The sequence below is a fragment of the Dermochelys coriacea genome, chromosome 2 (assembly GCF_009764565.3).
Source record: "Dermochelys coriacea isolate rDerCor1 chromosome 2, rDerCor1.pri.v4, whole genome shotgun sequence".
NCBI lineage: Eukaryota > Metazoa > Chordata > Testudines > Dermochelyidae > Dermochelys > Dermochelys coriacea.
In genome coordinates, this window is record NC_050069.1 from 25,186,710 (window position 1) to 25,203,085 (window position 16,376).

The following is a 16,376-nucleotide window of genomic DNA, read 5'->3' on the forward strand; positions in this document are numbered from 1 at the left end:
CATACCTAAGGGTACTAAAATGAACTCTGTGTGTGTGTGTATGTGTGATTCATACACACACACACACGCCACGTCTTATATATCACATATTATACACTCTCCTCTACATATGCATACACACTTTCATTTTCTCCAGATTAAACAATCCATAGATCCACAGTGATAAAATATTTTCTTGTAAAATAAGGAATAAGTAGAAACAGTTATCTGAATTGCTTTATTGTGTTCATTTAAATACTGAATGAGTCAGTATTCTGATTTTAAAATGTTATGTATGTGGGTTGATTCTTCTGATTCAAGCTAAATTACTTAACAAAGCTTTATTTGCTGCTATTAAACATTCATTCATAGCTCTCTGCATTCATAGCATTTTAGCTTCCTGAAGCTCCAATCCTGCAAGCAGAGCCATGCAGACAAAAGAGTTTGCCTGTGCTGAACTCAGTGAAGGATTGCAGCCTAAAGTTGTTTTAGATCAGATAACCCTATTGCAATTATCTTTTTACAATCCATATACATTGACACACAGAGTAAATATAGAAAATACATAGCATATAGCAGTTGCAAGGTGTTAGGTGAACAAACAACAGGTTAGGGCCAAATGAACAGTCCAGTTCATTCAGTCCCACCGGAGGGCTCAATTATATGACAGCTTACAAAGCTCCAGGATACTATTCTAAGAGCTGGTCACAGAAAATTCAATAAAACCATATTCTGTAGAAATATGTAGTTATTTCAAAATGCTTAAAAATTGAGTCAATTTCACTGGAATTTTATTTAAGGAAAAAACAGAGGGAAAAGTTCTGACAAGATGTTTTGACATTTTCAGAATGAAACTTTTGATTTTTTGTTTTGAATGTTTTTAATTTTATATTATATTGTGTATTATACAATATATTTTTAAAAGATGAAATTAGAACAAAACATTTAGATTTTGCTGATACAAAATGTTTTGATCAACCTGAAACTAAAATGTTTTGAAATTTCTTTTGTGGAAAATTTCAAATTTTTCAGTTTTTGTTCCAATTTAGGATTAAACCAAATTTTGAATTCCCAAAATCCTTTGCAATACCAACTAGTCCACAGCTGTTCTCATTGTTCATGTGTAACACTGACAGACCCCCATCGTTGGCGGGTGGGATCGAACTGGGGACCTCTGAAGCTTAGTGCATGAGCCTCTACCGCATAAACTAAAAGACAACTGGCTGTTAGCTAAGGCTGTAGAGCAGACTCATTAATCTCTCTCTCTCTCTCTCTCTCTCTCTCTCTCTCTCTCTCTCTAAGTGGTCTCAGTGCCACTGGATGGGACAGAACATCACACCCAGGAGGTGTGTAGGTAACACATGCACAAGGTTTTACTACAGTAGTTACTGTACTGTTACTGTATCAGTAACATATACAGTAAATTAATCTTGGCTCTATTTCAGTAATGCTAACATTTGAATGTATTGCTTATTTTAATGATCAAAGCTCCAGAGTGTTTAATAATTTGCTATTTTTTAGGATTTGGCTCAAAATCTTCCAGGGTCAGTTTTGTCTTCCTACTGCTGGATTCTCTTGAATTAGTGCCACCATTTTCCTCTTTGGCAAAGGAAAACAAAAGTATTATTAATTTATTATGGGTGGAAATTTCAAAAGTGCTGACGCGACTTAGGCACATAAGTTCCATTGGCAATCAATGGAACTTGTGCTCTTAAATCAATTTGACGCTCCTGAGAATTCTACCCTAATTCATAAGACCTAGTTCCTTCACATAAGGTGAGGCTTCAGCATTATGAGGCACTTACCTAACATGCATTGCCAAAGAAACATTTGAGTGTTTCTCCTCACAATACTCTTCTGATATGGGGAAGTATTATTATACCCATTTTACACTGAGGAACTGAGGCAGAGTGAGACAAAGGGCTTGTCTTCACTACCAGGGCAAGTCAACCCAAGTTATGCTACTCCAGCTACATGAATAATGTAGCTGGAGTTGATGTAGCTTAGGTCAACTTACAGTGGTGTCTTTACCATGCTGCGTTGACGAGAGATGCTCTCCCGTCGACTTACTTTAATTTTCTCGGAGAGATGGAGTACCAGAGTCAACCAGAGAGTGCCCTGATGTTGATTATTAATGAAGACATGCTCTAAGGATCAGATTTTCAAAGGTATTTAGGTACCTAACTTTCATTGATTTAAACTGAAATGGAACTGAGGTATCTAAATACCCTTGATCTAGATCTAAGTGACTTGCCCAAACTCACAGTCTTCTGAGTCCCAGTCCAGTGCATTTAACCACAAGGCCAACCTTCCTCTCTTAATAGGACTGCTTAGATAATTGCTACTCAGCATGAATAAGAGGGTTAGACCTGGACCTTTAAAAATTGGTGATTGGACATTTTCTTGCTGTTGTCTACAGGGGCATATATACACATATAAACATACACATTAGGGACCGATTAGACAATATTAATAAGAAAAGAAATTATGTGTTGAGCTGAATGATTACAGTCTTCTGTAAGTTGCCATGTTTTCCATTTGAACATAACTAAATTTTTCAGTGAGTGGGTCGCTTGTTGAATGACTTATCCTTTATAGATTTTTAGATTCCAACAAAAGCCACCATTTCTTTCCCTACAAAGACCTCTTTAATTCCAAACTTTTCTGAGTTTGCCTTTGTCTGTTACTACTGGAATGTGGTCACAAAGGTTGATCTGTTTAATTGTCTTTAGAGGCAAGATATTCAGTAATCATCATCCATAAGCCTGAAGCCTAAAGGCTCTTTTTTCCCCCACAGAAATCTATTCTTTGGGTAAATATATTTTTGACTGGACTGAGTTTTTAAATACAATCAGAAGTGATAAATTTTAAATACGAACCTCAGTCCCATTCAAACCAAGCCTTGGGTTCAAGGTCAAGACAGTTCAAAGAGAATGCACTGAGTTGATTATACAGCTGATAAGTTGATATATTTCCATGTCACACAAACTTTCCCCTCCAACAATTAAATCCAATCGTAGAAGACAAATGGTGAAATCCTGGCACCACTGAAGCCAATAGTAAAACTCATATTGATTCAATAGGGCCAGGACCTCACCCAAAGGGAATGTCCATTTCAGAAGATTTGGACAGATACGGATAAAACTTAGATATAAATCAATTATTTAAAAATGACTCCCTCCGCAGGTTGTTTAAAAAAATAATTTGCAATGGAAAAAAGCAGGTTAAAAATATATGTAAACATCTGCTCAATTTAAATTGGGATGAGAACCTAACAACAAGAACATTCAGCTTCTGGGATCCCTACTGTTACCCTTAATGAAGAAGTATTAGTATCAATACTTATTAATTGAAAACATCCAAGGACTCTGCATATATGTTAAGGTTGGCATGGAACAAGACCTAGTGGGAGTCAGATACAGAGGGCCAGATCCTCAGCCAGCATAAATCAGTGGAGTTCCATTGGCATCAAGTCAGCTATGCTGATTTACACCAGCTGAGGATCAGGTCCAGAACCAGGAAGCTAGCTAAAAGTCAGACCTGCCTGCCTTTGGATTAAAGTGCCTTGTAGAACTTGTTCTGTTCTTAGTAGATGAAAATTTTGATTCTATACTTGTGTCTGATTTGAGAATATCACAATTTTATGCAAGCATAGAGTGGAACTACCCACCCCCTCCGTCTCAGAGCACTAAGCCCCAAATGGACCCCTCCTGCCCAGCCACATTGGCTGAGAGATGAAGCAGTAACACTTCCAGGGGGAAGAACCACCCCTGCAACCCTGAGATCCTGCAGACTCCAATTGCACCTTCCCAAACCTCGGTTATGATGACTCCAGAGTGGTAGTGGCTGGGTGGGGGAATCTTTACTGCCTCAGAAACCCTGACGATGTCAGCAGTCTGGACTCTGAGCTGTTTTGTGGGATAAGGAGATTGATTACTGTGTTTGGGAAAGAAAGATCCCTGAGCAGGGGGTCTTGTGACAGGTAATCTCCAGAAGCACCTTCACAGTCCTGCGTATGTGGCATCAGAGAACATTCTTCATAATGGAGCAAAGGAATGCCTGTACTCTTGCAGCTGACATCAGCAGGGACCCATTCCTTCCCCCTGGACAGCAGCAGAGACAATGGGAGATTGCTCAAGGCTCTGATAGCCACTCAGCTCTGCGTGGGGGCAAGCACCACAAGGGATGATTTAGTTGGGGATTGGTCCTGCTTTGAGCAGGGGATTGGACTAGATGACCTCCTGAGGTCCCTTCCAATGCTGATATTCTATGATTCTAAGGAAAAGGGGAAGTGAGTGGAGGGAAGGACCCAATCTACTTCTTCTTAAGATTCTGGAAGATCATTTATATTTTTAAGTACTTGAATGTTTACTATTTTTAAAGGAGCTAGGAATGCTGGGAGAGGCGTCTATGGAGACAGTCTGTGTAAAAGCATTTATGTAAAATCAATGGGAAGCAAGCCTAAGGCCACGCAAATTTTAAAGGACCACGGGGAATTATACACACAGGGAAGGTCAGAATGATCACTGATAATTATGTTTAAATGATTTGGACCCACAAGTTATGCATATTGTTAACTTGTGTAATGAGGGTTATTTCGGGCAACAACCATCCCTTCCTGTACAGTACCTTCCACAGGGGGACTCACTTCTAAGTGTGTGTGTGAGTGAAAAATCTAGTTGTGGAAATCATTAATCAAAATGGTTTTGCCTAGATTGAAGTTTATAACAGGTTTTCACAGAATTTCTATAACATTGTAACTCTTGTGTCCTAGCTGAGCTCATCCTGTTTCCGCTAAAACCACAAATTTGTGGATATTGCATGCTCAACTTTAAGAATTCTGTTATGGTTTAAAAGTGGCCTTTGTTTCACTTACTGGTGCAGAGTTGTCCCTTTGTCCTCGGGATCTGACCATTCTTCCTAGCACTTCTATCCCATCAGAAGTAATATTCCCTGCTGCATTAATTGTCTTCTCACTCACTTGATTGCAGTCAATAATAATTTTGGCTGTAGTCTTGCTGATAACAACATGTAACTAGGCAAAAGTAAAGATATTCAAATACACAGAGAGGAGACTAAGGAATATGGGTTACCAGACACAGTGAGCATTTTTAAAATGAGTTGATGTTATGTTAGCTAGTGGAGCTGAGCAAATAATGCATAGCAGATAATCCATTCAATGAATTAAGCCTCTTTTTCTGCCTATGGAATCTCTGTGAGCAGGTGGCCATCTTCTCACCCTGGTGCAAAGGGCCAATACAAGGATTATTCGCCATCTAAGTCCCACTGAGCCCTTGATTTTTGTGCTACTTAGTGGTGTGCAGGCCTTTTGTGAGCCTGTCGCACAGGACTGTCTTTCACCCAAAATGTTTTGCAGATTTACAAAAGACAAATGGACTCTACCAAAAATAGTAGTAAAATTTACTAAATTTGGACAAAATTGTCAAATAAAATCAGTGTGAAAGTTTTACATTACGAGATCAAAATCCCCTATTGAGTCACCGAACAGGAAAGCATAGGGAATAGCAGCACAAGCCTCCCCATGCTGCCCCGAGAGCTGCGTTAATTTTCACCTTGCTGTCCAACATTAACGGGCCTTGAGACAGCTGGGCAGTACCCAGCACACAGGATTGCTCCAGTCACAACCCATCCTGCACCTTGCACACACAGCCCACCTTGAGGCTCCATCTGTGCCAGGAGCTTTCTGGGGGAAGAGGTGTGCAAAGCTGGCAGAGCAGTGGGGAAGACTCTCTGTGCTGGGAGTATCATCTGGGAGAGAGGGGCAGTAGCCACACAACAACTTTATAGCCAATTTGCTCAGGCTAGCTGGCACAAAACAATTGCAAGGCACCCAACCTTGTGCCTTTCAAACATAACTAGGCCAGGGGAATCAACTGAGATATACAGTGCTTTTTTCCTAATGAAAGATTTGAGCCCAGGAATAAAAGTGAATAATTAAAGGGATTTATTTACTCCTATGTGCAGTACAACCCCATCTTAATATGTCATGTGTGTCTTCGTTTCCAGACTTTTAGGAACATGGTAACTATTAGAACTTAGCCAGAACACCAAGGCTACTACCACTATTTTTATAGAAGTGCCATGAGATCTTTAATGACTATGAAAGGATCATCCTTGTACATCTCTACTATACATACAGAATTGGTCAAAAATGGCCAATTATTTTTTGCAGAAAATTTTAAAACTGCATTTTTCCTTTTTCAGTGAAACTTTCCAATTTTCAAATGAAAAGCCATTTATTGTCTAAATCACTTTTCGACCGATTCTAAAACATTGAATTTGACCAATTTTAAAACATAGGTAGAAACAGAAGTGAATAGATAATAATGAAGAATGAGATCATGGTTGATATTACCAGCAACACCAATAAAACAAATCCTTTACATACAGGAGCCTATTATTGCCAAATTATTCTCTTAACAGAGTTTGGTAGATGACCTGTAAGCTGTAAAATACAAGAAATCATTGACAAAGGGGAATGTATACAAGAAATCCTCAAAATGTGAAAAAGGGAACTCCAAAATCTTTGTTCTGTATGCTTAAAATGCATTTTTCTGTTAGTATAACTAACCTTATGGAAACTTCCGTAGAATATTTTCTTTATTTCAGGGCCTTCAAAAGTAACAGTTTGAAAATCCCCTTTGTAGTCATAATTAAAGAAAATCAGAGTTTTACCATCATCTGTACGAGAGAGAGAGAGAGAAAATCTCAATGTGAGAGGAAAAAAAAGGTGCATCATTATTTGTAAGAGCCAACACTGGTCTTAGTAACAGATTATAAAACTTTCAAGACCGTCCCTGCCCTAAGAACCTTACAGTCTATAGAGTTATCATTTGTATTTTATGTTCCGCAAACTAAAAATCATGCAGCTATTTATTCTGTTTAAGGAAAGGAAAAGCTATGTTATTAGTACTTTCTAAATCAATGCCTTATCACTACAATGTATAGTGCCTCTGATATAGCATATTTTCAATTTTGATTTTTTAAATTTTGTATTTTATTATAATATACTATAACATAATGCAAAAAAAAAGAAATATGGTTTCAAAATGAAAAATCAAATAGTTTCATTCTGAAAATGTTAAAACAGTATGTTTTGACATTGTCAGAAATTTTTTTCTTGCTTTTCTTCCAAAACAAAACTCAGACAAAACTGACCTAATTTTGCCAAGAGTTTGGATTTGGATGGAATTCCATATTATGATGAAATATAATTCTGTCAAAGTTTCTCCAGTTAACTCTAGTTAGGTGCCCAACTCCCACTGAAATTCTGTTAGGGTCATTTGAAAACCCCATTCCAACTGTCCCATAGATGTAACCCAAATGAAAGGTGCAAGCAGAGCTCTGTGACCAGATGACATTCAATATCCTCACTGATTTCAGCTTAGTCTATCATAGAAGATGTTTTGAATTGATTTGCAAAAAGCACTAAAAGCTTTTCACATTCTGCTAGCCTCTACTTCAAGGCACCACGTGTTTCTATGAAGTCATGAAAGCATTCTTGTTTTGTATCTATAGCTAGAGTTGGGTTTATAGCTAGAGTTTACAGAGTCTATAGCGTTTATAGAGTTTATAGCAAGAAATGGGTTAGTTCTTGACTACAATCTTAACCACGGACATGAGATCAGCACACACAAGGAATGCTACAGTGTCTTTCATGATCATCATACAAGGTTTCTAACTTTCATACATTCATGCTGTATCTGACTGTCAGTTGTGGCACTTGGCAACATATTGGTTAGATCTGTAAGGTATGTCTATACTGCAATTAGACACCCACGTCTGGCCTGTGCCATGTGACTTAGGCTCGTGGGGCTCGGGCTAAGGGTCTGTTTAACTGAGATGTAGACATTCAGGCTCAGGCTGGAGCCTGGGATGTAGGACCTTGAGAGGTGGGAGGGTTCCAGAGCTTGGGCTGCAGCCCGAACCCAAACATCTACACAGTAATTAAATAGCCCCTTAGCCTGAGCCCCGTGAGCCCAAGTCAGCTGGCACAGGCCAGCCATGGGTGTCTAACTGCAATATAGATATCCCCTAAGAGACCTGGCTTCAATTCTCTGCTCCACCACAGATTTCCTATGTAATCTTGGGAAAGTAACCTGAGCCCAGATTTTTAAAGGTATTTAGGCACTGCAATGCTCAGTGTTGCACTGCCTAACTGATTTAGGGGCCTAAGTCTGATTTTCAAAAGTGATTTATAGAGCTTAAATGTCCTAAGTGCCTAAATCCCTTTGAAAATCAGACAGGCTCCTAAATCAGCTAGGCATTGCAATGCTGAGCCCAGCAATGTCTAAATATCTTTAAAAATGTGGGCCTTATTTTTTCTAAGAAAGAATGTTCCTGATATTTCCATTTTCAAATATTTGGGATGTGCCCCTATACTCCGGTGATGGGAGTAATATAAATAATTAAATAATAATAATGCCTAGTTCTTTTCATCAATAGATCTCTAAGCACTTTACATCATTATCCCAGTTTTACAGATGGGGAACCTGAGACACAGAGACGTGACGTGACTTTCCCAAGGTCACTCAGAAGGCCAGTGGCAGAGCCAGAATAGACCTATGGTTTTCCGAGTCCCAGTCCAGTGCTCTATCCACTAGGGAACATTTCCTTGAGAAATATCCTGATCTCATTGGTATACATCAAAAAGTAATTCTATTACATCCCTGATCCAGTGCCAACTGAAATCAATGTGAGTTTTCAAAGTAAATGGGGAGGATTCAAATTTCAGTTTCACCCATGTAAATTCACAGTTACTCCAGATTTTCACCAGTAACTAAAATCCAAATCTGAACAACTGACTCCAGCTCAGATTAATATATGATTCTATCTATAGAAAATCCATTGGAGACCCAGAGCCTCAATATGTTGATAATTATTTTATTAATACATTCATTATTTAAACCATCATCAATGCCTAGTTTCAGCATTATTTTTAATCACACATCCCAAGGGGACAAAAAAAGCACACCATAAGATATAAAATACCTACTGTCCAAAATAACTCCAACAAGTGGCTCATATTTTTCATTTAAAATCTCCCACAGAGCAAATGGCTCCTGGGGTGTGTCAGGGAGTATACGGAATAGAAAAGTAACGGTGTAGTCTGAAGGCAGCCCCTCTGGGTGCAAGTATCTGTAACAAAAAGACTATTCTGTGAACTGAATTAATCACAGTAAAGCTGATTTAAAAGCATTCTTTATTACTTTGGATTTGTCTTTTGAAATCAAGATCATGCAGCCATATGAGACAGGCATCATTACACTTAGTAGAATCTACTCAACCATGATATAAGTTAGAACAATGCTAACCTTGGGATTTTTCCAAATATTTTAATTATAAACTTGATGGTGCTTTACATTTTTGAAGTGATAATTAAAATAAAGTAGAACAGAGATTAAAAACTGCAACTAAAAAAGAATTTCATTTAGAAACTGAGGGCCTAATCCTGAGTTCAATGGGAGTTGAAGGTGCTTATGATCAAGCCATGAATTATATGAAAAGCTACATTTTTAAATGTATCCATTTGTGAGATTTTTGATATTCTTAAATAAATGATACTCTTAAATAAATGGATACAAGCCTGACATCAGGAATCATAACATTCAAAAACTGGTAGGAAAACACTTCAACCTGTCTGGCCATTCAGTAAAAGACTTAAGGGTGGCAATTCTGCAACAGAAAAGCTTCAAAAAAAGACTCCAACAAGAAACTGCTGAGCTTGAATTCATATGCAAACTAGATACCATTAACTTGGGTATGAATAGAGACTGGGAGTGGCTGGGTCATTATACATATTGAATCTATTTCCCCATGTTAAGTATTCTCACACCTTCTTGTCAACTGTCTAAATGGGCCATCTTGATTATCACTATAAAAGTTTTTTTTTCTCCTGCTGATAATAGCTCACCTTCATTAATTAGCCTCTTATAGTTTGTATGGCAAATTCCACCTTCTCTGTATAATCTTTTTACTATATGTTCCATTCAATGCATCCGATGAAGTGGGCTGTAGCCCAAGAAAGCTTATGCTCTAATAAATTTGTTAGTCTCTAAGGTGCCACAAGTACTCCTGGTTTGTTTCTTTTTTGTGGATACTGACTAACACGGCTGCTACTCTGAAACCTTAAATAAATTTAGTATGTGATGAAAACATAAATGAGTTGGAAGACCCATTATAATGGACCTTTCCTTTCTAGTTAAATGTCCTTTAAAACATTGGTAGATAAGCAACTAACTTGTGACAGAGACTATTTTGGGAACTTTTATAATTATATTCAGAATGTATTTTATAAATATAGAAGCCAAAATTTTATACAGTCCAGTCAAAATGGACTTTACATATAAAATTGAAATCTACTGATACCGAGAAATAGGCAGATATTTTTGGTAGGTAGTTTATTTGCCAAAAAAGTGCATTCATCAGTCAAAGAAAACTATTCATGAATTCAGGTAGAACTTGGCAAATAGTTTCAGCTGACTAAAAAAAAAAAATCGAAGTTGAAATAGTTCATTTTGACATTTTTGAAAGGAAATGTTTTGATGTCTTGTTTTGAAATGACATTTAATTTCTAAATTTAGTTAGATTAAAAAAAACTAAAAAGGGTAAAACTCGCTCAAAATGTAAAAAAAAAAGTCATTTGAGTTTTAATGCAAAATTATTATTTTTGAAAAAAGAAAAGGAGTACTTGTGGCACCTTAGAGACTAACAAATTTATTAGAACATAAGCTTTGGTGAGCTACAGCTCACTGTACTTGTGGCACCTTAGAGACTTCATCCAATGAAGTGAGCTGTAGCTCACGAAAGCTTATGCTCTAATAAATTTGTTAGTCTCTAAGGTGTCACAAGTACTCCTTTTCTTTTTGCGAATACAGACTAACACGGCTGCTACTCTGAAACCTGTTATTATTTTTGAGTTTTTAGTTTACTTGATAACCTCACCTCCCCTCCCCCCAAATCAGTTTTGGTTAACGCACAATGAATTTTCTTTTGGCTTTTGCAGTTTGGCCATCAAACCAAAAAATCAGTTATTCACTCAGCTCTTTTGAAAGCCTCCCAGAATTTTTTCAGAAGAGCAGGGACGTTCATAATAGAAGAGATGTTTGTTATTTTATTTCATTTCCTAAAGTTTGGGTTTGTTATTCTACACTCTAAGCTTTTATTTAAGCTCTGTTTGACCAATCTTGAGCAGGGACAAAAGAAAAATGAGAAGTCCAGGATTAATGCACTAGCTGACTCTAAAATGGAAATATGAATTATGAGTCTGATTTGTATAACATGTATAGATGCCTTATGTGGGGGGAAAAGGTTACTGATAAGTCCAACTTCCCACTGGTCCCAGTGCTACTTTGGAAATTGTGTGCTTTTGGATACCGTGCTTATTTTTGGAAGAAAACAGCATAAAAATTGCATTCAGTAATCATTATAATCTGTACAATTCACATATGGGATGCATTAGTACATTCTCTCTGTGTATATGTATGCACAATTCTTAGGCAAAGTCCTGCTCTTAGATCCACTCTCTGAAGCCCTTACCAGCAACATGTTTTCTATTGTGTATTCAGCACTCAAACCCCAGGCAGATTTACATGTATGGGAAATGAAGAATATAAAGAATATAAAACATTGGGGGCCAAGAGTCTCTTCAAGATTTCCGGCTTGGAAAGCAAATTTAAATCTGAGTTCAGGAAAATGACGGTAAAGTCAGAGATAAGAGACGGTAAAGTCAGAAATAATCATCTGCAGGGATGATTTAGTTGGAGATTGGTCCTGCTTTGAGCAGGGGTTTGGACTAGATGACCTCCTGAGGTCCCTTCCAACCCTGATATTCTATGATTCTATGACAAAGGACCATTTTGTCAGGAGGACAGCTTTGGTCTTCAAAGTATTCAGCGTAAGAAATTATAGCATTGGTGGAAGTTGACAGAGTCAAGACAGGCTGGTAAATGAAAAATAAAAGATTCAGACACTGAGTGGAAGGCAGATGTACAATAGAACAGAATAAAAGTGATGACCTAGGATGAAGTTAACAATGTGGTCCCCAAGGAGAAAATATATGGAGAACTAGATAGGGTCAAAACCAGAATCTTACAGCATTCCAAATTGGAAAAGGAGAGGTAGAACTGAAACCAAGAGGGAGTGCAGTGAAGACATCGAGTTTTTGCATGCAGTGCTCAGAGAAGGGAGAGATATCCACAATATTCAATGTCACAATGAGATCAGATGAGATGAGAAAAAAAAAAAGATATCCCTGAGCCATACCTGTAAGGAGTCCTTAACAACACAGAGAAAGACAATCTCAATACCGTGCAAAGGGTTGAAAACACAGTGAAGCAATCAGGAAGGCTGTGCTGCTGAGGTAGACAGAGAGGTAAGGGAAGAGCATATAGAAAAGCAGAAGAGATAATAAGCAAAACAAATGAGGGCAGAAGCATGAACTGCTAACCTCTGTAGATTCCAATCAAACTGCCTCCCCGCCAAACAAAACATGGGGAAAGCCATTAATAAGAAAGTTTCTAGGAGTATAGTCCTAACTGTGGCAAAACAAGATAATTTCATACAAACATCAAGAAGGTATCTAACATAAAAGTTTAAAACTATTTCTCTGTGGAAATATTGTTCTTCTGTACTAATTTAAGACCAATAAATGCTTCTAGTTAATTTCTGTAGGGTGTAATCCAGTAATTGGCACCCAGATATAAAAGCTAATCCATTCCTTTCCTCTGCTGCAATGTTGTTAGTCCACTGTGTCTGTATGGGGAACTGGATGTAGAGGAGCCATAGACCATGCATAGCACAAGAAGCAGAGTCCTCGTGGATAAAGGGAAGGTCAGAAGATCCTCCTATCACCCTTCTTCTGAAGGAGTAAGATAATAAGTACTCCAGGGGTGATTCTTTACCTCCACCTGTGTGCCTCTCCACAGAACCTGGTCCTAATTTTGAACTGCATGGCAGATCCTGGATTTAAACACAGGGGTAGACTGATACCCTTCCTCCCAGTGGGTAGCACTATCCATGAGAAATCCCACTGAAAAACAATGGGACTATTCATAGAGTTAAGTAATACTGAACATGAGTAAATTATCATAATCTGGCTCTAAATTTGCATACACAAAATTGATAATCATCATATTGACACCTGTCTGAAAGTAGTTTATGTCTGAAGCTAAAAATTGAAGTGTAGTTAGTTCAGGACTTGGGTATCCATGGAACACTCTTGCTATTCGCAGTTATAACACACATTGAAATAACATGATGGTATCCATGTTCTTCCACCATGGAAATGCTAAGTCTAAAATGAGTGGCGTCCCGTACTGGGCACTAGGACCATTTACATATATTAATACTTACTTGGTAGGCTGGGAAACCAACGCATCTTTATGCAGTCTGTAACATGGATAAGCATTAAAAGTACCAGGCTCCATAGATACTCCTTCCACTGTCGAAAACTCCTTTTCAACCAAACCAAACATTTCCATCATTTTAAATCCTGGAAAGCATAAAAATACTAAACATATCACTTTAAATTCATTATGTTAAGGGACAAAGTGAACTACATAAAGGAGCTTCAAATCACGGTGTGATTAACAGCTGTTGTTATAAACGAAAGTAAGTAATTTATTCTACAGGTGTGCACCTCAGTAAATGAAAATGATTCCATAAATGCAGAATCTATTATCACAATACTGTACCTGCTAAATTGTTGCCATCCTTATATACCAATGGGCAGGCTGGAAAAAATTAAAAATATATTTAAACTCAGAAGAACAGTACATACTTCAAAATATATCTGTTTTATTTCTTCCTATAAAGAGAAAACTAAACTAATCTCTCCCAGGGAAGGTCTGCTGTGGAATCAGCAAACAGTGAGGTCTACAGATCTAGTTCTGGGCATCTGTGAGGCAAACCCACAGCTAGACCATGGCTGCTCACTCAGCTAGGACTCACCCCTGTCCAACAGAGCCTGCAGTGACTCAACTCTCAGGCATGCTGCAGCAGCATATCCCTTGCCAGGGCCCAAATCAGATGATCCCAGAGCACAGATATTTCACCTTTACTGCCACAACCACCAGTAAGTTTGTAAAAGAACACCATTTGGCTAGGAACCCTCCTGCTGTCTCATGGTGTTACTGACTCTCTAGGCTTCCAAACTACCCTCAGTCCTGTCCCTGTTCCTTGTCCAAGCCTTGTTCTAGCCTCGTCTGTGCCCTAATTTGAATGTGCTCCAGCCCTGATCCTGACCTGCTCCAGCCCTGCACCTGCCTCTTAACCCCAGACCTTTGGACTGACTCCAACTCAGCTTTGACCTTCAGCCTGCTTCCAGACTCAGATTACAATCCTGATTTGGGTTGTCTATGGAATCTTTCCCCAACTCTGACCCACAGCCTGTCCCCAGATCCTGGTTTCAGCATTGCCCTCTTTCTGGTCCTGAATCTGTTTGGATTCAATCACTGCTCCAACCACCAGGCATGACAGCCTAGAGCCCAGAGCCTGACAGCAACCCATGTGGCACCACTAGGTGTTCTAGGCTAGCACCCCAAATTAAAGGGCACTTTTGAAAATGTAGGCCTGAATGACCAATCAATAATATTGCTGAGCTTGCAAAGTCCTGGTCTAATGATTAGGGCCCTACCAAATTCATGGTCTATTATGGTCAACTTCACGGCCATAGGATTTTAAAATTGGTAAATTTCACATTTTCAGATGTTTAAATCTGAAATTTCATGGTTGTAGTCATGGGGGCCCTGACCCAAAAGGGGAGGAAGTGTGGGGGGGTCACAAACCTGTTGTAGGGAGGTCATGGGATTGCCACCCTCACTTCTGTGCTGCCTTCAGAGCTGGACTCTGAAGGCAGCAACCGCAGAGCTTCCTGCAGCTGCAGAAGGTTCCCAGAGGTGGAAGTGGGTCTGATCTCCCCCCACCTCCCTCCAGAGCAGCTGTGCAGGGAATGGACAAATCCGGTCCCTCCCCAGCCCAGCTGGAGTTAGGAGCCCCCATTGCTGGGGCGTTCCCAGCAGCACAGGGAAGATCAAACCCAAAAGTCTCCTCCAGCTGCAGGAACCTTTGGGACTGCTGCCCAGTCCCAGAGCATCCTGCAGCAGGGGGAGGCACCCAGAGGTGGGTTTGGTCTCCCCCCCCGGCCACCTCAGAGCAGCTGTGCTGGGGATGGATAAGTCCTGTCCCTCCCCAGCCCAGCCTGAGCTAGGACCCCCACATTTCTGGGGCACTCCTAGGAACAAGGGGACACCGGATTTCACGGGAAAGGGCTTATTTCACGGTCCATGATGCATTTTTCATGGCCATGAAATTGGTAGGGCCCTACTAATGATGAATAATGTTGAAACTGCAATCATCAAGAAGTAGATGTAAGGGTTTAAAAAGGATGCATAGGAATACAAAGAAAGCAACATTCTTGTGTATTCAGTTCCAGCAGATTGCAGCTCTATATTCATGTCAGCTACATACATGCCATTTCCCAGGCATATATATAATGGAACATAATGAGGGTGTGTGTGTGTATGAAACATGGATCACGCCCTGTGACCACTAGGCCCTGGCCCAGAAAGTCCTTCTTTTCCTCTAGTCACAGAGGGTCTAGAAGAATGACATCTCCATGACTTTGGAGAGGAGCCAGAATTATAGCAGGAAAGTCCTGCTCCACCCTTCCCCTTTGGGCTATAACTTTTCCAATTTGTGTGCTATATACATACTAGAATTTGGCCCTGAGGAATGCATTTTACAGATGTTGTTTAAATAAGGAATGTTTAGTCAACACTAATCACAGAATAGGTTAAGGGTCTGTAGAAAATAAACAGTCAGTTAAAAATTGTAGACCAAAATTCTGCTCTGATTTACCCTGCTGTAAATTCAGAGCAACTTCTTTGTGGTCAGTGGAATTACTCTGGATTTACACCAGTATAACAGAGGTCCCTGAATAACTGCAACCAGAACCCCATTAGTCTTGTACCACAATAATATTGTAGCAATGATATCCATAGAGATATTAGAAAACTCACTGTATGTTTCAATGGAATGGAAATAGAATTTTTGGAATAGAAAAGTGAATAAATAAACTCCTTATTTAGCAGGTATTGAATGTTGCACAGGCACAAATACAAATCAAAATGTCTAACTTGCTGATGCAGTTTCACAGACAAAAGTGATCAGCTCATCTTCAATCTTCTTGAAGGCATCAAAATCATCCACAAAGAAGACATGTCTTTCACTAGGCTTGCTGCCAATGTTAACTAATTCTGAATAATCTGCATCCGCCACACCAATAGCAAAAATGCTGAAACCTATAAAACAAAAGGTAATATTCTTGTAATGTGTTCATTCGAAGAGCAGAAATCAAATACAAACATACCATGCCC

The 16,376-nt window shown here is 39.0% G+C and overlaps 1 protein-coding gene across 4 annotated transcripts in view; it reads right to left on the reverse strand.

Annotated features, from left to right (window-relative positions):
* The window catches only part of COL14A1 (collagen type XIV alpha 1 chain), a 181,332-nt gene that overhangs the window by 61,626 nt on the left and 103,330 nt on the right, over positions 1-16,376 (reverse strand). For all 4 annotated transcript variants that reach the window (XM_043507395.1, XM_043507394.1, XM_038393129.2 and 1 more), the window contains 6 exons: positions 16,137-16,301; positions 13,695-13,733; positions 13,354-13,492; positions 8,996-9,138; positions 6,572-6,681; positions 4,856-5,014 (listed from right to left, as the gene is read on the reverse strand). In XM_043507395.1, coding sequence (XP_043363330.1) covers positions 4,856-5,014; positions 6,572-6,681; positions 8,996-9,138; positions 13,354-13,492; positions 13,695-13,733; positions 16,137-16,301 — 755 coding nt within the window. The remainder of the gene's footprint in view (positions 1-4,855; positions 5,015-6,571; positions 6,682-8,995; positions 9,139-13,353; positions 13,493-13,694; positions 13,734-16,136; positions 16,302-16,376) is intronic.